This window comes from Apostichopus japonicus, chromosome 6 (assembly GCF_037975245.1).
Source record: "Apostichopus japonicus isolate 1M-3 chromosome 6, ASM3797524v1, whole genome shotgun sequence".
Classification (NCBI taxonomy): Eukaryota; Metazoa; Echinodermata; class Holothuroidea; order Aspidochirotida; family Stichopodidae; genus Apostichopus; species Apostichopus japonicus.
In genome coordinates, this window is record NC_092566.1 from 5,827,093 (window position 1) to 5,850,614 (window position 23,522).

The 23,522-nt window shown below is 37.2% G+C and overlaps 1 protein-coding gene across 4 annotated transcripts in view; it reads right to left on the reverse strand.

Annotated features, from left to right (window-relative positions):
- Positions 1 to 20,199, reverse strand: part of LOC139968794 (disks large homolog 5-like) — a 70,984-nt gene extending 50,785 nt beyond the window's left edge. For 2 of the 4 annotated variants that reach the window (XM_071973186.1, XM_071973187.1), the window contains exons 1-2: positions 19,843 to 20,198; positions 9,727 to 10,093 (exon numbers count right to left, since the gene is read on the reverse strand). In XM_071973186.1, the coding sequence (XP_071829287.1) occupies positions 9,727 to 10,024 (298 nt within the window). In that variant the 5' untranslated portion in view covers positions 10,025 to 10,093; positions 19,843 to 20,198. Of the gene's footprint in view, positions 1 to 9,726; positions 10,094 to 19,842 lie in introns of all 4 variants that reach the window. The other 2 variants (XM_071973185.1, XM_071973184.1) reach the window with 2 other exon arrangements.
- Positions 20,200 to 23,522: the final 3,323 nt, after the last annotated feature.

Consider the following 23,522-nt stretch of genomic DNA (forward strand, 5'->3'; position numbering starts at 1 on the left):
AGTTACTTCCACTTGTTATTCATAAAGTATCACAAGAGATGATGAAATTCTGGACAGTACACACAGTACAAATCAACACATCAAAAGTCATAGATATACGTCTAGCCTTGTCCCTTTGCATGTAAAACAGCCAGATTGATGTGTTGACTGCCACTAAAAACCCCAAATTTACTGGTGCTTAGTTTTTTAGCTTGGGAAAGGCAACTAAAACTAACCGGAGGTTCCCAAAGCGTGGGTATCAAAGAACGTACTGTACGCAGACAAAAGTTTCTTAGTCGAGAGCAAGAGTCTAACCGTCTCCTGTATTTTCTATCAGGTCGGAGTTACAATACAACAGAATGTGAATTACTTAGCATAGTATGTCTAGAACTTTCTATTACGTAATTAGCTTGGCACAGACATATTAAAAGGTACAGTATATGTTCTTGAATATATAACACTTAGCAGTTCTGAAAAGTAGACTGGGAAGAAAGAGATACATTACTGTAGTTGTTTCCAGTTATTATTATATTTTTTTAAGATTACAAAGATTAGGACACCCTTGCTATTTTTTTTTTTCTTTTCAACTTGACATGCTTGCTTAACCATATACTGTATATGTGATTACATAGCTATATATCAACTCTGTAATAAACCATTGTGAATGGAACAAGTTACAACACGCCAGCACTACCTTTGTACTCCTTCCCAAGGACAAAAGAACTTTGTTAAAGCCCAAAACAGTATTATGACATGAACAGCTATGTTTTGTCTTAAATTGAAATCTTTCCTCCCTATTGATGATGTTCACTCACTCAAAGTAGAGAATTTTACAGTTACCCCATTGTAACCAAGGAGTAATGGGGTGTTACTAAAACGAATGACAATTGCGTTACACATAACGAATGATAATATGTTGTACACACTAAAAAATTGCGTTGACTAAAACGAATGACAGTAATGACAGCACAGACATTTGCTTCAACCGGATATCACAGTTCAGACTTCGTGGGTATCTAGATCTAGTAAAGTACGGAAAAGAAAACGCACCTTATATAGTAAGCGAAATTGTAAGTCTGATTTTAAAAAGTAAATTTAACGTCATTTTTCCGATATTAATTGTCAGAAACTAACAATACTATAATCTTGAAACGGCTTCAGTTATCTTTCTATATAAATCTACAGAGGTAAAAAGCACAGCACTCAAGCGCATTCTCACACAAAAACTTTCCCTGTGGTTTCTATCCGTAAATTACATCAAAACCCTGCAACCACGTCCATAACATGCGATTTTCCTCAAATCATTTTTGCGCAGAAAACCAATAACCGCATTTACTGCACTCCGTTAATCATTCTATCTCCACTCAACACTGTCCTTCGTTGTCATTCGTTGTCATTCGCTGTCATTCGCAAATGATAATTAACCCTGTACAAAGTCAATTGTCAATCGGTCATTCGCTGTCATTCGTTTTAGTTTGTCCTGAGTTATGAACTTAGGCATTGTGTCCACAGTACAAATGGACTTGCAGGTATTATTGTATTGGTGTCACCAATGGGTTTTAAAAATTCAAATTTAGTAGCAGCTAGTGTTCTCGTTTGATATTGCAACAAATGACTTTGAGCACTGTTATTTTGAACTCCCACCTGATTTAGTAGGAAGCTCTGTATATTATAGTGATAACCAGGTAAACACTACACTGAACTATTTATATTTCTGTTCATAAAGTTCCCATTACCAAAAGTGAATTCTGTACACGTACCTGACTTGAGTTTGCACTTATATGCCTACAAGTGTCTCCAGTTGCCAATTTTCCCTGGACTCACAAAACAGACTGAATATAAACCTTTTTGTAACAGCAATGTCATTTGATATAGAATGAAACAACATCAATGGTGTTTACTTCATCATGAATATCTTTACAATGAAACACCAGAAAACAGACCCTCCTTTCTCATATTTTTGTGTCAAGCCCTGATTCCAGCTTAAAAAGAGTGCAAGATAGCAGGTACAATATTGTAACTGAATAACAAATGATGTCGGGCGATATGGGAATAACTTGTCGTCATTCAAAACTATTCGGGGGAAACAGTTTGATACAGTTTGCAACAACGGACAGAACGTTCCCGTGACATCCAAAGAAAAAGAGAGGAATGACAAACCAAAATGTAGACGCTGCTTTGCAAAAAAGTTTTTGTGGAAATAAGACCAGTATTTACTGTCGGAGTATCACACAGTTCAACACAGCACAAACATCTTCTCTGATACTTTATCATCCCAACTCCTCAAAGGTGCAAGCTTCCAGCATCTCCTTGTACCATACATCAGTAAGCTAAAGTAATATACATGTTCTAACTGAGTTTACTGTTTGACTAGATATCAGTGACACAGTCAACTACTGTACATCCCTTGGGTTTTGTGTTCACATCTGTCATTGTTTTACTTAAACAGCAGATGACAGAAATTGCAACAAAACTGCCAAACCCTATCCTGCAGGAACTAATTCAAATCTAATTGACTTCAAGAACACATCTGTCTGATAGACCTACAATTATATATCTATTTTACACGAATGAAATATGAAAGAAATTCACTGAGCCTCATCCTTAAAACAGTGGACTTCCGCTCAATCTGTTGCCAACTAGTTAATATACTTCCTGTATAGAGAGTTCATAAGACTGAAATATATATTGTTGGTCTTGCTTCTTCTAGGGAAGACTTTGCTCGCACAGTGTTAAAAGTGTTAACAGGACATTTCTAGGCATGGTAGAATGAGGGTGGTAAGGTTGTGGGGGGACAGGTAAGCGAGGAACTAAGTAAATACCTTGAGACTGTGAAATGCAGCAATGTGTATTTCTGTGCATGATCAGATAGTAGAGTCAGATAAGAGAGGAATATGTAATATGCAATGTTTGGTAGTTCGGTCTGTGGTACGTGAGGACCCCCCTCACCACACCCCCCAGTCTTGCCCCACAGCGTATCGTCCAAGGCAGCCGTTTTCTTCAGTTTGTAATATGAGAGCCACAACATTCAAGAGGATGAAAGATAAGCCTCACACATTTCCTTAATAAATATTCACTATCTTAATGATCAACTTGATAAGTTGACAACTCTGTGCACCAATCACTCATGATGTATATCATGTCTTAAATCTACCTTGTGAATTTGCAGCTTACATTCAATTGCTGTGTCCCTGTCCTGTTTGACGACATACTGCAGAGCAATCAATATTACTGCAAGGTCTGAACAATACATCTCTTATAATACATAACAATGGAAGACAGGAATACAATGATCAATGTCTTGAGAGGCTTTCATTTTCTTGGAAGGATATTGGTCCCATCAATATTGAAACGGTGAACATTGAGACAAGCAGAATGTTTCCTCACGATAGGTTATCTGTGCAACCGATGTGAATGCACCGCATTCGACATCTGTAGTTGTTTACAACTTTCCGATTTCTGACCCTGTGTCGCTAATAGACTCGACCAACAGTTCATTGGTTCGGAAAATGAATACAGGTATCAGAATGGGCGGAGCTCGGACACAACTCTAGTGCGTTGAATATAATCTAGTACTAATTCGAACAAATATCAGAAAATTGTGAGACTCAAAATATATCAGAAAAAAATCATATTCGTCATGTATTCCCCTACACAATTCTCATTAAAGTGTAATAAATGATAAAAATATACGCAGCATATACTATAATTAGATGTACAACGGCAAGCGACTCCGCCCACTGCCGAGTTGATCTCATTAATATTCAGTACCATGACAGCTTTTTCTCGTCAGGTAGTGGGTAATTGACGTGAGGTCACAAGGTGATTGATTATTCATATCGTAGAAATCTTACGCAGAAATGGCATTTCTACAGGTGGACGTACTGTAGGTATTACGAAGTGCTAAGTACACAAGTAATACACGTCCGTGTCGCGGGCAACACGATAGGGAGTCACAAATTTAAAGGGACTAAACAGCGAATTGGCAAAGGAAAGATCGACTGATGGTCCTGAAGATGAAGGTCCAGAGGTCTACTGATGAATTCATCAATATTATGTTCATAGGTATAGTCTTGGAATAGCCTTAAGACCCAATCCGATACCAAAAATGTTTGAACCATTGTCTGGTAGTGGAAACCACATAATACTCATAACAATAATACACACTGTCATTCATCCCAAACTCCTCACCTGTTTCAGACAGTTCTCACTCCCACTGTATATGTTCATTTCAACGTAATGGTAATGCATGGCTCTATCACAGACTTTGTACTTGTACAGCAGACTCCTATACCAATACCGGCAGTATGAAAAATAGGATTATATGCCTAGTCACATTTCTAATATCAAGGACATAATCTTCTTAAACAATGTATCCTTTAGGTAACAGCATTATTTACCCAAATAAACTTGTTCATTCTGGAAATAAACCTCAGAATGATAGATTTGGAATGAAGAGGACTACACACTGATGGGATCAGCAGAGGTGCAAAAATGTCACCAATTGTTGTAAGTTAGGTAGACTGGGGTGAAGATTAATCTAGGAGGTGAGAGGAGTGAGGTAAATCTCAAGTCTTGCAACTCCAATTTTCCAAATTTTAATGCTTTAGAAGTGAATGACTGGTATATATATTATCAGCAAGTTACTTTTCATATGTTGACGTTCATATTTTCAGTATACTGGTATATAGTGTCAGTATAATTAGACTGGTTTTACTGTTATTGACATATTACTCATACCGCCATGACTAATTTCACACCTCAATATTAACAATTAACTGTGCAATAAGCGTGCAAAAACATACATATGCCTGTACTGAGCCTCAGTGACGCTATGGTTTTTGTCAGTTCAAAAGTTAACCAACACAATTTTACTATATAAAACATGTTGCTTTGCTTTCATGCTGTGGATAGGAATTGAAAGGAATGATATGAAAAAAGACTTTTATAACCCAACATACAGGCGAAATAATTGAATGACAAAACTAGAGAAAAAGAACAGGTCTATGAATCAATAGAAAATTGCCATTCTGGTTTCATATAAACAGGAAGCACAGGTTTACACATTTCCATGTGTATGTTACAGAAAAATGCTGGTTTTCAACATTAATCTTACAAACAGTGGCACGTATTAGTTCCATAACATATTTGAGTGTTAACTACTGATAGTGATCGGGCAGTATACATGTATTTAATTGTTTGGTAATTACCACTGGACCTTACTGAAAATCATTGAAAGACTCTCCACTTACTGTATATCACACTGTAACAACATTTAACACATCAGTAAAACTCTAACTATCATTGGATGTTGGAATCCAAGGTCAACACACTACTTTGAGGCAAAGTGTCAGAGGGTGATTAAAGTTCATTGAACTCAAAAACTTGTCATTGTTTACATTGTCACTCTTTTCAAATAATAAGTGCCTTCTTTTTTTGTGTGTAAAGATTGGACCTGAGAATCTGCTGCAACTCTATAGAACTTTGCAAAAAACTGTAGGTTTACTGCACATGTATGTAGAATTGGTTGCTATTGGAAGCTTAGGCCACACTACAATTAAATACAGCTCTGTACAGCATCTCTGCCTGAAGCAAGTATTGTACCATTTAAAGCATTAACTACCACTTCACATTGGTTAGAGATCTGACCGAACACAACACAGCATGAGTGGAGTCCACTGAGTGCCACATATGTACAACAGTACTTCTCTGTTTCCAGGATGTAGGGGTCAAACAGAGGACATATCTTCTTCCATAGTTACCCTCCCCCTTACATGTAACAGTCCAACATCCAACCACAGCCTGGTTGACCTCACCTACAGGTACAAAGATTCTAATAATCTGATAATACAAAGATTTACGGAATGGGTAGGCCAAAGTATTGAAGATCCTTTAAGACATTATTCAGCACACAGCCGCCTCCTCTCCAAAAGATTGTGGTGAGAAAATCCCCATCAGTGATAAATTAGTTTGGTTTCTTCTTGATGAATTTCAAAACAAAAACATTTGCAGGCTTTGTTTTTGGAGACACATTAGGTTGAGATTATTAGTGTGAAGGGACACTCACTAGTTCAGGGGTGATATATATATACTCTGTTTAATTGCTGTTTTAGAATCCATGTTGTTTAATTAGAAGATGATACAATCTTTTGACAAGAGGTATAAGATGATTTCAAATGTATAGAAGTTCAAAAGCTGTGTATAATAACAATAGTGGAAGAGGATATTCTGCCATCACTGAACTGTGCATTTTTAACTGCATATTTAACTTAACATAATTTAGACGATATTATAGCTATCCAATAGTGTTAAATCGTTTTTCAAGCTATAGGCAATTTTTTGGTTTTCTTGCAACACTGATGACACAGGTGTATCGCCAACATGTATAATCTTGTTTAAAGAAATAATCTGTTGTACTTTGTAGTCAAATGTAAATGCTACATTTAAAAGATATTTGTCTTCCAGTACGTTCAAACTTAGGGAAGCCTCGCAAATCTAACCGCCATGTCCGGGCCGGTGGATTTTTCCGCGACTATAATGAGCACAGCCACAAGCAGATAATGAGTCACACTTGAGTGCACACTCTCTCCAAACCACCCTCCACGCTATACAGTTACATTCACAGCCGCGGTCAAGTTTTTACTAAGCCGATTTGAACACAATAGTGAGTTGAACAAAACATCATAGCTAAGTCTCAAGGTATTCAAACGTTTAAAAAAGATAGTGTGTTTATACGCAGTATTTTATCCTACTACAGAAGCAAAACTTCTGTGAATAATAAGTAAGGAAATGTGAATTTACACTGCAGGAATCTAAATTGCTATCTTTCTTATTTTCCCAGTCGGCCAAGTAGGAACAAAAACTTTCGTTGCCTTTTTGCAAGGACAAGTTTCCTGAATTTTTAAGATTTAAAAATCTAAAAAACTGAAATCACAATCTCACTTCTTGTACACGTGCACATAAAGCGTGAACCAGAGCCTAACATACGGGAAGACTTTAGAATAATCCTACTAAGTTGTATAGAACAGGACCTAAACTACCTAGCTAGGTGAAAAAAAATCGGTTGACTGTAGGGAATATTTTTCGCACTCCAGCGAAGCTGTACTTTTTTTTAGCCAGCTAGATCGTAGACATCATGAGGATTGAACAAATGACGATAATTTCTTGTGAAAGAAATTTGAAATAAATGTGGAAAAAATGCGATTATCCTTTCTCCATTTTAAGTGTAAATGTTATTCTAGCATTCCATGGTTAAGAAAGTTGAAAGAAATAAAGTTTATCAACTTCATTTACTGACTTTTGAACTTCGTAAAAAAAAAACGTCCTTTACAACTCTGAAAATCAGTAGAGAAATTAGCAATTGTGTACGAACAGTAAGTTGCTACACCTTTCAAATTTTACGAAAGATCAAGCAAAATACTTTCAAAAAATTCACGCGAAACTGGCATATCATGCTAAATGCAACTAATGTCATGTAGACAAGGATCTAGTACACCCATTTATGAATAAACCATACGACCACATCTGGCGGGGGGAAAAGAAAGTATTTTCTAGAATTTCCACCAAAAAAAAGGAAAAATTAATATCCTACCATAGTTAAGTGTATAGTAAATAGCCTAACCACTTCGCCGGTTACGGATCTCACGTAACAACAAAAACACAACTAATTGTATTTTGCGAAGTTGACGTTTTCTACAAGGACATGGAAACAATATTTAGCATTCAGTTAATCATGCCAAATGGCCTAAAACATGGGATTAAAAGGTTTACTTTCATAAAGATAGCCATACTGTAGCTATTGGGGCCTTGATATCGTGCTATGTCTGTATGGTATAGACTGTGCCTCGAGTGTATCATGGGGAATAGATTGTTTTGTTCATGCGGAGGAGTCGGTTGGCTTGAGGTGTGTTTACTTACCTTAATGTTATGGGGATATATACTTTTCTTGAACGTCTAAGATAATATTTCGCATAACTTTCCCGATCCTTTACTGACTTACCTAATTAATTCTAGAGTGGAGCCAAAATAGTTTACTCCATGAAAAGTTTTTTGGAAACGTGCCAAAAATGTTAACAAACAGGTGTTAGACAGGGGGGTTGTTTGGCAAGGTACCTGGAAAAATTCGCAGCCCATGTACAGTATGCCTACCATGATATTTAAGTAGGGGTAAACACTTCAGTTGTAAACTGATGTACGTATAGTACACGCTGTTCATTGTAAGGCAGTCTCGAAACGGGGCTTTGCCTAACGTAGTTTGTTTCATAATATCGACAGTTTTGTAAGTTAAACTTTTAAAGATTGTAAGACAGATTAAATCTCTTTTCATTTTATCACATAATATAGCAACTCTCACTTGTCATTTTCAAATTTTCATCAGTTTCATGACAATTTAAATTCAAAATGTTGTCAGTATTTTGAATCCTCAACTGCGAATTTTTTATCGCCAGACACGCAAAAATACTAAAAATTTCCGGGGCCTTTGCCCCCTGGACCCCACACAAGGGGGTTCCACCCCTTGACCCCACCGGGGCCCTAAGGCGGGCCCCTGGACCCACGCCATTATGCTCGCACGCAACAGGGGTTGGTGGGAAATCGGCAGTTGTTTTTCGCAAACACACTAAAAACAACAAGGATAAATTATCGTATAATTATCGAAATATCACGATAATCTTTGAACTATTTATCGTGACGTTAAAAAGCAAATATCGCCCAACCCTAGTAGGCTGTATGTTTCTGGAAAATTTTGTCGAGTAGCCTACACATGTCATTATCAAACCGGGGTTGAGCTATACAGCAGCTTGAAGCTTCTCTGCTTGAAACAATGAATACAATGTGGAGAAATAAACTGAAACTGTATCACAAATTAGCTTGCATTAAAATTTTCACCGAATAGTAACTTATATCTCTAACCACATGGCAGCCTAACACACTAAGTCAATGGGAAAATCAAGCCTAAACCATCTGTTTATTCGTTGAATTTGTGTCGCAGTTAGCTTCAGCGATCAACGTTACGGTCGATGTTCTCTCTTTAACATACATATGTGGCATAGCTTAACTATTGTTTTGCTTAAATTCTGGTTTGTCAATATGGGTTTTCTGAAGTTCTTGGGGGCATTGATTTTATGCAATGGCTGATTCAGTTTTTAATTCATAGTTACGTACCACTCGTTGAACAAGGCTCATAATGTATAGGCCCAGGTAAAGGCTGCTTTTATCGAACTTTCGAGTAGCGGAGTTTCACAATTGTTCATAAGAGACCCAAGAAATTTTATTTGTGAGGTTTGATAACGTGGAAGATTTGCAAGAATTATATAAAGTACTGAATCTCGGACATTTGGTAGTGGCAGATTTTAGTGTATAAGTCACTTTGCAACATAAACTACCGCTCCATTGACTGTCAAAACCTCAAAAGTTAATCCGGTCACATGGTCAAGTTTGCTTATTGTTTGTGAAGAATAACCAGCCTTGTGTTGTCAGGACGCTGTGCTCATTACTCCGGCTGGCAACCAGCTTGTGTGCATTCAACCATGGGACCAATATGCACATGCATAATGAGCAAGGGGTGCAAGATTTCCGCCAGCCCGGAACCGGCGGTTAGATTTGCGAGTCACACATGAATATGACAGTATTAAAGTTAGGGACTACAGCTATAGATGTAAATAACGCACACTTAGGCCGTGAATCGGTTGAATTTATCATGCCAAGACATTCAATCCATGTTACCATCAAATTTCAATGCATTCTCACCTTCATGTGCCATCTGCAGGGTTGTTGAGCTGCCTAGAAACATAATGGTCAAGAGATGAGGGTATGTGGTCTCCAGGGCCAGGCAGAGAGACTCAAAGGCCATACTTCCCTTGTTTGGCAACATGTCCAACAGACATTCAACTCTGTCCTGCGGAGATGGCAGCATTTCCAACATATTGGTCTCTGTATGGGAGAGAACCTTTGTGTTGACCAACATTGGATAGAGCCTGTCCACTTCCACGGACTGGACAAATTTTGGCCGGTACTGTCGCAGGAGATTAGAGTGACGTTCCTCCATCCTACTTCTCCTACCTTTGCAGTTTTAGAGTTTAAATAATTTCATGATACCTCTGATCAATCACCTCTCCTGAAAATTAAAAAAAAGGCGACAAGTCAAGGATTCTATCTTTACAGCAATATACGCTAAACTCATTTCTACTGGCCAAAACTCTTGTCAAGATTTCAAATTTACTTTTTCTTTTCTTTTCTGGTTAATTTATTTACTAATTTATGAAGTACAATGTACAATTGGTACTTTAGCCTTCGAAATAGACCAAATGTTTCATAATCAAAAAGGAACAAATGGACCCTTCATATGTAGCTGAAACCCATCCATAATACTTGCCATGTGTAACCTTTCTTCTAAATGACTTCTGCGGCTTGCACAAGCAGACTTGAATGTGCTTTAACAAAAACACATTAATGATAAAATAAAAAGACTGAGATCATTATTAACAAAGATTTTATATGAAAATGGACCAACTAGGGAACTAATTTGGAAATGGATATTAATTCTATTCATGAATCTGTGGATAAAAGATAGAACCAGAGAGTCAATAAGTTTAGTGATTCCAGCGAACTCCCCAAAGCGTCGGAATCCAAAAAGGACATGACCTCATAATTAGTAAGGAAGGAGCTTCAAATTTGTGCATATTTAGAGACATAGGACAAGAAAAAAAATCTGAGTGTATTAAATCCATCATCACAACCCTCTTCTTCTGAATCTTTTCCTCCAATGATACACAAAGCGTGTAAACTTTTGGATGACAACATGTTCAAAACCATATGGAGTCACTAATTAATTGACATTTAGTAAAGTCTGCAATTGAGTAATAAACTCTAGTCGGTGTATTAGGTTGATCAAGTTATTTTGACACATAACCATAAGGTAAATTACAGATGAAATGAGAAAAAAAACTGAGCTTTTTAAGTATTTTGCATGATATCTTGAGAGTTGTAGTGACAACCTATAGCTGAATACACATAACCCCTTTCTTTGCCTGATACAAGCTCACATGACCAGTCTGATAAAACTTGAAAGTGGACTGCATTACCAGTGAACACACAATAGTAATTTGATACCGAGTGAACCAGGGACAAGCATCAGAACAAAACCAACTGTAGCAACTACTGAGTGTTATTGTTTCTCTATAGTAAAGTGTGTTCAAGTACACTTACAGTAGTCTATACTTTTAGGGGTTGCTTGTAACTCTCAATTATACTTGCTCATTTGTGCACTGTTCTATAGTCGATTGATCTTTCAAGGACTGCATCTGTTTTGTTTCTCAACACAATCATTATTCTTCTCTATGAATGATCGAGTTGCGGGAGGCAACAAATAGGTAAACCTGTATGATTGAATAGTCTATGAAAACTGTGCAAAAAACCATAAATTAGTAGTCTTTCCAATTTATCTGTTCTCTTTTTTTCTCCTTTCTAGAAAAGCAAATTCACAAAAACTTGATTAGCCATGAACCCTTGCACTTTCTCAACAAATTATTGTGATTGCATCAAGGGAACTATAGGGCAGGTTGGGCATTAATTAAGGTAAGGACCCATTTCTCAGAGTTGATTATCTGGTTTCCAATTTTGCAATATAAGGTAAACTACATGGCACTCAATGCTTGCTTACCGCTATACGCCTGCTTTGCAGTAAACCACATGATTTCCCTGTCATGAAGCCATGCAAACTCATATACCAATCACTGCATGACTCATGGGTCTAGTGTTGGCAAAATGTCGGTCTTTACTTTTATGGTTATAAGGTAAAAGATTTCTTGTAATTCTAACAAAGAACTTGATATTGAACAATGCTGTTAACAGATGATTAATTGCTGACAAACCCAAACTTACTGAGTTGGGCAATTTTTACGATCACCAATAACTTACCTGTCTCCAATTGCCAAGTTAACTTTCCATTCTAATGAGGTACACATTGCTGTATGTATATAATGTGTATCAATAGTAGCTCAATGCAGTGAGAAACTGCAGCCACTGGTATAGATATTCAAGCACTTGGTTTAGTGTGTGAAGTGAAGAAAACAAAAACGGGATGATCACACACAGTAATGCTACAGCCCCTCCTGTGTCCCACTTTAGACATGGAGCCTTATATGGATTATACCCAAACTAGAGGGATATTTTTAAGGACAAGCTGCATGTATCTAGTCTAATGAACAATCTTCAAATTTAAAGTAACATTGAAACATTAACATTTAAACATTTACACAGTAACATTCACCTATCCAAATCATTAAGATAATTAAAACACAATTCAACAAAAGACTGATTTTAATATACAAATAGAATACATGTCTGGTATGCATGTTTGTCTTTGTTTCTCGAACGTTGTTGCACAGACTTGTTGTATGCAACACATTGATTCTGAAAAACACCTTGTAACTGCTTGTTTTATCATAACATCTCTACTTCAAGTTCAATCTAGTCTATAGATGTTAATGATTGCTTTAAAATGTTGCCATCATAGTTCCATAGTTATAGATAGTGTGTACACAGGGTTGTGCCAGAGGAGATAATAGCTTTTAACAGGAATCATACACTTTTGTGCAACACAAGGCCAAAATGGGTGTCAGGTAGCACACCAATTATTTGCCAAGAGTCTCCACAATCATGTTAAAATTTGCATTAATAGTATATACCTCTAGAAATGGCTCCAAAGTAGCAATGTGTTTCTATGAATGCTACTTTGTCATATTTTTTGCATAGATACATTAAATGTTGTTCACAGCATCTTATCTATTATAGAGAATGACAATCTGCGATCAACCATGAGATGATAAGAACTGTGTGAATATGTCCCATTGTAATGTCACCAAAAGAACTGAAAAATTATGTGTGTGCTATGCTTGGCTTGTAAACACTTTAATTAAATACGTATAGTGGTTCAACTGCATACTTAATGTGAAGATGCAATGCAAACTTAATGTGTGGATGCAATGCATACTTGATGTGTGGATGCAATGCATACTTGATGTGTCGATGCAATGCATGTACTGTACTTGATGTGTCGATGCAATGCATGTACTTGATGTGTGGATGCAATGCATACTTGATGTGTCGATGCAATGCATGTACTGTACTTGATGTGTCGATGCAATGCATGTACTTGATGTGTGGATGCAATGCATGTACTTGATGTGTGGATGCAATGCATACTTGATGTGTCGATGCAATGCATGTACTGTACTTGATGTGTGGATGCAATGCATACTTGATGTGTGGATGCAATGTAATAAAGTTGCTGCTCAAAGTTGCAGGAAGGTACTGTATAGGCTTAAAACTTGTGCATCCTTAGCCATGTATAGCATATACCTAGTACTAGAGGAGCAATGCAAACTTAATGTGTGGATGCAATGCATACTTGATGTGTCGATGCAATGCATGTACTGTACAGTTTGATGTGTGGATGCAATGCATACTTGATGTGTGGATGCAATGTAATTAAGTAGCTGCTCAAAGTTGCAGGAAGGTACTGTATAGGCTTACGACTTGTGCATCCTTAGCCATGTATAGTATATACCTACAGTAGTACTAGAGGAGCAGAATGTTACCTTCGTAGGTATTTTGGCCGATGTTCTTTTGAATTGTTTTATACACTACAGTAGGCCTAGCTGCTTATTAATGATTCTGCGACATGTTTTACTTTGTTCATCATGCGACAACATGCTTTTCGACCATAGATTTCAATGCACAAAAGATCGCATTTGCCTAAGCTATACTCTCACAGAATCCAATCACAGGATGTATGTCTCAAACATTTCCTTTTGCCACTGGCGAGGAATCACCCAGAATGCCAGCAGGCTTTGTGCCTTCTTGCCATCAAATGTTCAACTCATCTACTTGATGATGATGATGCAGAGCAAATTGGGTAAAATTCATTCAAGAATTAAATGAGAATGATAAGATCACAGATTTTAAACTCCCTAACCATGCCATTCAAATATAAACTTGTGGGGCATCAACCAATTAAGTCATTGATAAGGCTTTTATAAAACAAATTTAATGCCAAAATGTTTTAATATCCCCAGACAACAGTCTTCCTACCTTATGCTGAATACTGGTATATAGATACCGCACACAACATAGACACTTTAAAAGTTGTCATTAATGAATGGCAGTTATGGGTTGTTTATATTCACTATGAAATATTTTGCAGAACTTACTTCCAAATCCAAAATCATCTAATACAAATCATAGGGATAAGACCAATTTTGAGACCATTTGAGACAACCTGTTGACTGCTTGATGCTCAGAGGGTGTGAACTGATGAGTGTCACGTGTGTTTATATGATCTGTAAGTCACCCAACTCAGGAGTAGCAACTCTCTAAAACAGAATTTTCTGACTGATTGTTTGCATTGTTCAAGATTATTACAAACCTAGACTGTATTCAGCCACGGCTTCACAAACAAGACCGAGCTGAAGTTGACCAACCAGTCACCAAAAGTAACTCACAATAATCAAGTCACAGTAAGACATCACCTTTACCAAGCATGAGTTTAATCCAAGCTTTATGTCTGCAGTTCTAATGTTTACTGTACAATGTTTTCATACTTTTGAACTATATTGACCTTTGACCTCTTCAATAGACATTACAATTCTTGTACTCACTAAGGTACATGTACTTCTGAACATGAGGTGAACTGCAGGTTTACTTTAGGAGTTATCATGTTGACTTGACATCAATTTTAAAGGACCTTTGAACTTCCCAAATAGCAAAACAAGTTGAGAACTTACTGTACTTCAAGGGGTATCTACATGCCAAAATGAGAGGCTAAACTTATTTAGTTAGCTTGTTAACAAGTCTTTCAGATTTTGCCTTCTGTTGACCTCAAAAGTAAACTTTGGTTACTATCAAACTGCTCAGAGTGTAGTACTCATTAAGGGGATCCACCACCCAACTATGCCGAATGTTAAGCAATGCTACAGATGTTCAGTACGCCGTGTTTAAAAGGTTTTCATATTATTGCGACTGGTGACCTTTAACAACCTTTGACCTTGCTCAATAATGAAAGCAGCCAAGAATGTACTAATGGGAATCTACATAGTAAGTTTGAAATTCATGCACAGTATGCTTCATGAGTTATCCTGTTTACCAGCAAAGGCGTCACATATCCACACCCACACACACATGTGATCACCATCACAAAGATTCCTTTTGCCTTCGGCACGGAATAAAATATGAACTGATCATAGATTGCTAGAAACTTGATTATGGGTAGAGTCAAATAACTCAGAGATGCCTTAAAATCTAAAATAGTGAGCTAAATGCATATTAACAAACCCTTTCATTTATTCAGGGTTCTACCCTAAATGCCACTTCCAATGGTCACACTCCTTGCTGAATGATCAAGGAATAATTTATTGTTTAAGTTTTTTGTCACAGTGTTGAAAACTCTGAATTTTGTCCCTTACAGAATACTATGATTCCTGATGTTTTTATATCAATTTGACCATTTTGAAATGCAATACTGGATAAAACATTCCCTGAGCTATAAAAAACACAACAACCAAGACAAAGATTAGACAACAGATTTGCACTAACTGTGGAAGAAAAGAGCAGTCCTTTCTGAACATTCTGATTACTGTAGCTCTTGGCTTGGCTAGGCAATGTTAGCAATATGACACACCCAGCTAATTTACAATAGGTACTAAACACAATCAGTTCCTTAAATACATTAAAATATATTTATAATGAGTCAATGCAAACTTCTTTCTTGTGTTTTTATGTCTTCTTTGTGTATTGTGAAGGGCATGAGAGGGAAACATATTCCTCAAAGTCTCCCACACCTATATTTCAAGAGGTTGATGAATCACATAGCTTACACTAACGTATAATGTAAATAAAAATGTAGGCATAGTTATGAAAAAGTAAATCTACAGTAGATCATCAATGATGTGTTAGCTTAACTCTTCATACTGTAATGTGAATCACATGCATACATGTATACGTGTATAAAGGCTGTAACAACCAAACTAAAATAGCAGGTCTGATGAATCTCAATACCCTGATAACAGTAGCCTACATTAATGTCGAACATAAATGTGTGGATCCAGTGTGGTGGGGTGTACACCACATTCCCTTTTCCACCCTACACCAAACATGATTTAAGTAATTATTAGCACAACCTTGCATGTAGACCTAATTTACAGCCTAAATATGCCTCAGAATACACCATTTCATGTCTAAAATTGCTCTGGGGGAGAACATGAGAGTTGGCTTTAACAACTTCAGGGTCACACCACTCTCTCATCTAGCCTAGCCTATTTTTCTATGTGCATACATGTGCAAATCCATACTCAATGCAGCTTACACGGAATATAGGAACACTTGGAACCTCTAAGTGACTTAAGTTAAATTGCCTGTGTCTGGCGGTCCTGGCGGACGAAACTTTTTTTTTTGAGAAACAAACCCCAAGTACACGTGCTTACAGCTAGGCCTATGCAAAACATAACAAAACACATTTTTTAATGAACATATATTTTTCTTTCTTTTAAAAACCACCACAACTTCTCTAAAGAACCAAAATTTCTTCCTATCCTACAGATGATCAAATTTGTTTGAAAACAAATAAATAATAACAATCAACTGCAAGGTACAGGGTTTTAAATTCCAATTACATTTGACTTGTGGAAATATAAAAAAAAGTACAAACATCTTTCACATGTTATTTCATGTTAATTCTAATAAATAATGCATCAAGGAAATAAGGCCATAATCTGAAAAGCAATTCAGTAGGATTTTAGTGTAGGCTGCAACATAGCCTTGCTAATTAAAATTCCCCTTCTGTAATACAGGCAGGCAGACACTTTTTATATTCATTATAAGTTATACTTGCAACAATGTTACCAGGTCATATTTACTGAATACTAAATTTTAGATAACTTGTTAAAATTTGAATTTTAGAAATTAGACAAATATATGGAATTTATCTTTGACAGTTTAGTTTGGACATACTTAGAAATGCCATTGACAGAACGAGCTGATAAAAACATAATTTCAAACATCCTCAGAATCTTGTGAAACATTGTGTTACTTGCATGCCTGGTTACAACTTAAATTCCTTCAAATCATTGCACACACGAAAGAAAAGAAATAAATAACAGGAAGACAGACACAGACATGAATGAAAAACTGTAATGGATGTAAAGGCATTCTGAACACTTCTTTATTCCCCCTGCAATAAACAGTTGAACCAAAATGAGCCTAGGTAAAAACCACAGCCTATTGTTGTCTGAGGAGTGAGGACTGTTTAACTTTACTCCCGACATTTTGAACGGAATCATAGACACTTTTTGTAGGGTGACAACAATGTTTTTACGCGAACATTTCCACAGTTTAGGCCACTCCCAGAGGCCGGTATTGTTATTAGGATTTTAAAAGGTTGCGTCCACAGGACGCAACATTAAGATATTGTTTGCACACACTTAGAAAAACTTGCGTCCATGCAGTCCTCCATGAAAACATGCACTTCAAAATACCTCTACAGGACAACACGTTGGCTTGTGCGCAACAGAAGCATAGCGATAGTCCTATGATGTGCACACAAAATCAAATGATGAAACCTTCAGTTATGTTTGTTGACTGTCAAATGTTGCCGTAGACTAGTTACCATCTGTGCCGGCCTAGACATGCAATGTACGGTATACAACTCCCTTACATATCAACTGTGAAAATGCAAATAGGCAATGAATACACTGATGTCCTATGATGTGCACACAAACTCAAATGATGAAACCTTCAGTTATGTTTGTTGACTGTCAAATGTTGCCGTAGACTAGTTACCATCTGTGCCGGCCTAGACATGCAATGTACGGTATACAACTCCCTTACATATCAACTGTGAAAATGCAAATAGGCAATGAATACGCTGATGTCCTATGATGTGCACGCAAAAATCAAATGATGAAAACTTCAGTTATGTTTGTTGACTGTCAAATTTTGCCGTAGACTAGTTACCATCTGTGCCGGCCTAGATATGCAATGTACGGTATACAACTCCCTTACATATCAACTGTGAAAATGCAAATAGGCAATGAATACGCTGATATCCTATGATGTGCACGCAAAAATCAAATGATGAATTTTAACTTCAGTTATGTTTGTTGACTGTCAAATTTTGCCATCTACATATGTGCCGGCCTAGACATGCAATGTACGGTATACAACTCCCTTACATGTGTGAATAGGCAATGAATACGCTGTGCATATTGGGAATAACATAAAGTAAAACAAGTGTCTAGACAGAAATTACAAGCATAACCATAATGCAAAAATGCATTGTGGTTTCAAAAATGTAACTTGAGCAGATGTTCATTCATAATGTGTTTTGCTATGTTTGGTATAGGCCTAGTTATGAGTAGGTGGGTGTACTTGGGGTTTGTTTCTCAGAAAGAAAAAAAGAAAAAATTGCATCCCTGGGATGCAAGAGGTTTGAAGATTTTGTGTCCCAGGCTAAAGCATTGCATCCTGGAAGCAAATCTTGCGTTCGTTCTTAACAATGCTGCAGGGCTTTGAAACACTTTGCAGGTTTGCCCGACCTTGATGCGGCAGAACTTTACAACAATTGCAAACACCAAATCATGATATTCTAATAATAATAATCTTTATGAGAAGTCCCTAAAGATGATACCATTATTGTCAGACTGAATCATATTATTTCACCAACTTTCAGTCATTTAGTCAAAACTTGTTTATCTGTATTTAAATTTCAAGTTGCATACATCATTCCAAGCACAAGCAATAGTGTGTCACCATCTTAGTTTACATGTGACATCGAAAATTTGTTAAATTGTTTTAGGCATTTGATCACCAGTTTTACAGGTAAAATCCTCTGTAATATTAACTTTAATCAAAGTTTCTAGAAATAATATTCACCATTTTTGTTTTGCAACAAGGAATTGTACATATATTTCTTCCACTTAGATTTGGACCAAAAGTGAATTCAATCATAAGAATTATTGTAACTTTTTTATCCTTTTCATGGCCTAATAGTATTGTCAATTGTACTGCTACTGTAGGCCTATCTAAGTCCACAGACGGTCCCAACATCAGCCACACAGTTAATGTAAAAGAAAACGCTGATAAGTTAAGTATTAAATTAAGTATTGCCGGCCAAGTCTACCATACTAGGCTAGTCCACCAGAACAAACATGTCATATAATTATTTTATTACTTTTGAAAATCTGGTCAACAAACTAAGATTGAATGTAGACTGAGATTGGTCAGATACCATCATCAAAGTGTGTTGTGCTAAAAAATGCAAATTATGCATCAAATTTTATATCTCTTAACACTGAAACACAGGCCTAGCCTAGATTAACTCTGGTGGACTACAATGCTCACCTTAACATTGCAATTAAAAAAGATACATGCTGAACTCCGCACTTGGGTGAGCCTAACGTAGCTCAGGCCCTGCCATTGTATTTTTTTTGCAATAGGTTTTTCATAATTACTTTGTGGCAAAATTTTTGAAGTGCCTGTGACTTATGCCTAGGCCCAATCCTAGTCTGGAAAACACTAACAGTAACAAGCAACGTTACATAGGCTAGCTTAGAGTTAGACCAAAACATTGGGGAAAAATCCAAAACTGGCTAATGCTAATGTAGGTCCATATTTGGCCTAGACAATAATTAATTCTGATTTAGTTCTAGCCTAACCCTACAACTGCTAGGTCTTAACAGCCTAAATACAAGACTAGTTTGACACAATAACAGTTCTAGCCTAGTTAGGCATGTTACTGATTACAAAATAATCACACAGTGAAGAACGTAGGCTTCGTATAAATAACACAAAATCAAATGTTAGGCTACTCACTCACTGTAATATCACCGATGACCGGATTTCGTAAACCTAACTTAGGCTACATCTCTCAAAAGTAACAAATATTGGTTCATGTCGGGATCGAGCGCTAACTCTTTAATGAAAGTCAATACATTTTCGTTTATGACAAGACTCAAATCGATGCGAACTGTTTTAGAGAATTGGCAAGTCACTTTTCTGTATGTGAAATAAGTCTGCCAAACTCGCAGTAATGTTCCCAGGTTACCGTATCCAGAGTCATCAGTTGTGTGCCGTACAATATTATTATCATGTTGAGGTCAGATTACTAAGAGCATCATTGTAACAGGTGCACATCGTATTGTACAACATGACCGAAGTTCTACACATCCTATTGTACGTATTGTGCAACTTTACCTGTTTGATCAATCAACAAGGAAGCTTCGACACAATGCAACCCGGGTATAGAACTAGTAATTTTGGATATAACTTTTCAAGTCTATCTTTGCCACACTTTAGTTGCTACCGTTCATGGGCGATGAACCTTGGGTGCAGAGGGGTCAGTGCTTGCTCTTGTCCTCAACGGTTACCCAGCCCCCACCCCTTCGCCAATCCGAATTAGGCCCTACGTGTATGTCATGTGGATGCATTAAAAAACAATAGATAACATAATGGGAATAGTGTCTTTCAAAATATCTAAAGCAGTACATGATTGAAGGTCATCGATCATCTAAATTAATATGCTGGAACGTCAGATAGTGCTGTTATATTCAAACTTCAACAACCTTTTTTTGGCAACCCTACGCCGAGTATTGCTTCAGCTACCTCCTCTGTATGTTTTGGAATAATTTGAAGAGGCATAACTTCCAACAGTACTAAGTTTTAATACATTTTACTCTACTATATTTGGAGGCAACGCTGATGAATGTATCAAATCAATCACACGGGATCATTCAGCATGGATCCGTTGCATTAGCAACAAGGTTCGGGCAATAACAACATTTTCACTCACCTTCCTTACTTATTACCACCCCCAGATTACTAAGTACCACCCTTAGAATCCTGAAATTCAAGAAAGATTGATATTTTGATAATAAATAGTCCAAATTTGCCAAAAAGTCGCAAATTCAATCATTAAGTCGAATATTGATCGACAAAAATTTGAAATATTATAAATGTAATTTCTGGTTCAAGAAATAGACCATTCTTTAAACTGCTCAAGTGAATTCAGTTGTTTAAAATTACATATCAAACTATTACTCTTATTGTATTGAATTTTGCAGATATTACAAAGTTCGTCCTAATAAAGTTTCATTTCAGTAAGCCCGGCAAAATGCCTGCATAATGTTTGGGCACCAGTGAAAACATCAGCTGTATTTTATGGAACGGCAAAAGGACCACAGGTGTCGCTGCTACTCTAAAGTCTAAACAGGAGGTGCTACTACCATGGGGGGGCATCATGGGGGGAGGTGGGGGCATGTCCCCCAATATTTTAGGTGAAGGATATAGTATCTAATATTCCCCCCCCCCCCCTCAATATTTGGTGGCATAGTTATTTTTTTGTGGCTATAAAATAGAAAATAATGTGTGAGATTATTTATCCAAATTATATTTGGCGGTGGCTAAAACTTCACCCAACACATGCTGCATGAGGTAAATGACACTTTGTGTCGAAAGGGTAGACCGCCCCCCCCCCCCCCTCCCTTGAGGATATTTTTTTAATTTTTTTTTTTTATGATATCGCAAGTAATTTCAAAATAGAAAATGCTTAGATGCAACTTACAAGGCCTGGGTAGTGCCATTTGTGCGATATGGGAAGCATTTTCGGCCAAAATTTTCTTTTACGCTTCGCGCCAAAATATGGTGGCGCTACGCTTAGATAGTTTGCCTACAAGCTAACCCCTCCCTTGGCAAATTCCTTGCTACACGCCTGTCTAACCGTGTCACAAGTTGTTGTAAATAACACCAAGAAACGACACAGACTTTCACCGAAAGTAGTTTTTACTTTTTTCGAAATGAATTAGCAAGACAGACCGCATCCGTAATGCAATTTGGTTTCACCACATGTTCTTCCATTCATGCTCTTCAACAAGGCTAGATCATGATTGATAACAAGTCAAAAAAGATGTTCTCCTGCTGCTTTTTGGCACTTATCCTGAAGGAGAACAATCGGGCGGATGAATATAGACTCTAATACTAATAAGAGTATGCCACCTTAAACATGAGTCGATACCCCTCTGTAACTAGGACAGTAACTTTATAGGCCTATTTAAATTTACTCAACTATGATATTAAGGTTCAATAAACATGTTCGGACAAAGATTTTTGCAGGCAAAACGACACACTCATCCCACTACTCGTGCTAACATCTCATCCTTTGATGACTATTACTGAATGTAAACATGCATCAAACATTTTTCACTCTCACTTCATAAGGTGGGATCTGTTATACTTCATAAACTACTACCCACTTTGCAACATTAACATTAAACTGAGAACTGCATGCACAGACTACTGAAGTATTACACAAAAGTAGGTGTCTGTGGAAGAGGGGGTGGGAGGGGGAGGGAGGGGGGTTGCTTTTTCACGGCATTTTCCAGGGACAACTATAAGACACTATCTGAGTGGAGCACTAAAATAATCATACAAGCAAGAAAAATGTTTTTCATTTGCCTCTCAGATACCGGAAATGACACTTTCCAGACAATAAAAGTTGCATAAAACATTCCACTTGCTCGAGTCATTTGAGGCGAAATAAAAGTTTTCAAACTTGGTTCAGGGTACCACACCACAATTAATTGCTCCCATTGACTTACACACTATACTCGTCACTTTCCAAGGCCGATAGAGCATAGATAGAAGATTTCAACTGACATGTCCTACCCAATAAATGATATATAGCTAATGGCGTGGGCTATCATAAAACATCCAACTTTTGACACCATGCATGACCGTTAAGATTTTGAGCTAAAAGAGCTCAAAGTTTATCATAGTGCTCCGCTGCGGAATCTTCTTGTTGTTTCAGCCAAGATTTTCTTCACCTTCAATCCTCCAGATTTTTAGACCAAAAAATTCAACACAATAGGGCACTTTAGGGCTATTTCCGACATTAACCTCTCAGGCGGACATGCACTATACTCTAAGTGTGGTGTAATACCTTAAGCCAGAAGTATACTAATTTAGCACTCTGGTCGCCATAACATGTCTCTGTTGTGTAAATTGCACCTACTCTTTCGAATAAACGGGTAAAATCAAATTCAATTTCAAATTCGAATGCACAATGTATGTATGATAAAAAAAAGGCGTACAAATGGTCCGGCTTTTTGCCGTACAACGCAAAGCGCCCTCACTTTTTCAAGTCTCGGTGCTTAAAACACACGGCGATACATGGTCTTAGCCAAGTCGTTTGTAATACTCCTTTTCTCGCGTGCATACATGCGTCAGATTCCGTTTATGCCTATCTCGAATGTGCTTGCCTACTGTTTATTACATGCCCGAGGATCGGTCCGTTACAATCGAAAGCGTTGCCGGGCGTACTCTTGGCAAACAATATAAAAGGGAAACTAGCTTTGTGAAAAAGAAAGGTACACTAGGCTATTCATACTAGAGTCTAGGCGATACACTGTGTCAGCATTCTTCCTAGTTCAATTTCTATGGTCTAACACAGTGTTGGACGTAACGAAGCACGATGTTAAGATTGACAATTCGTTACCCTA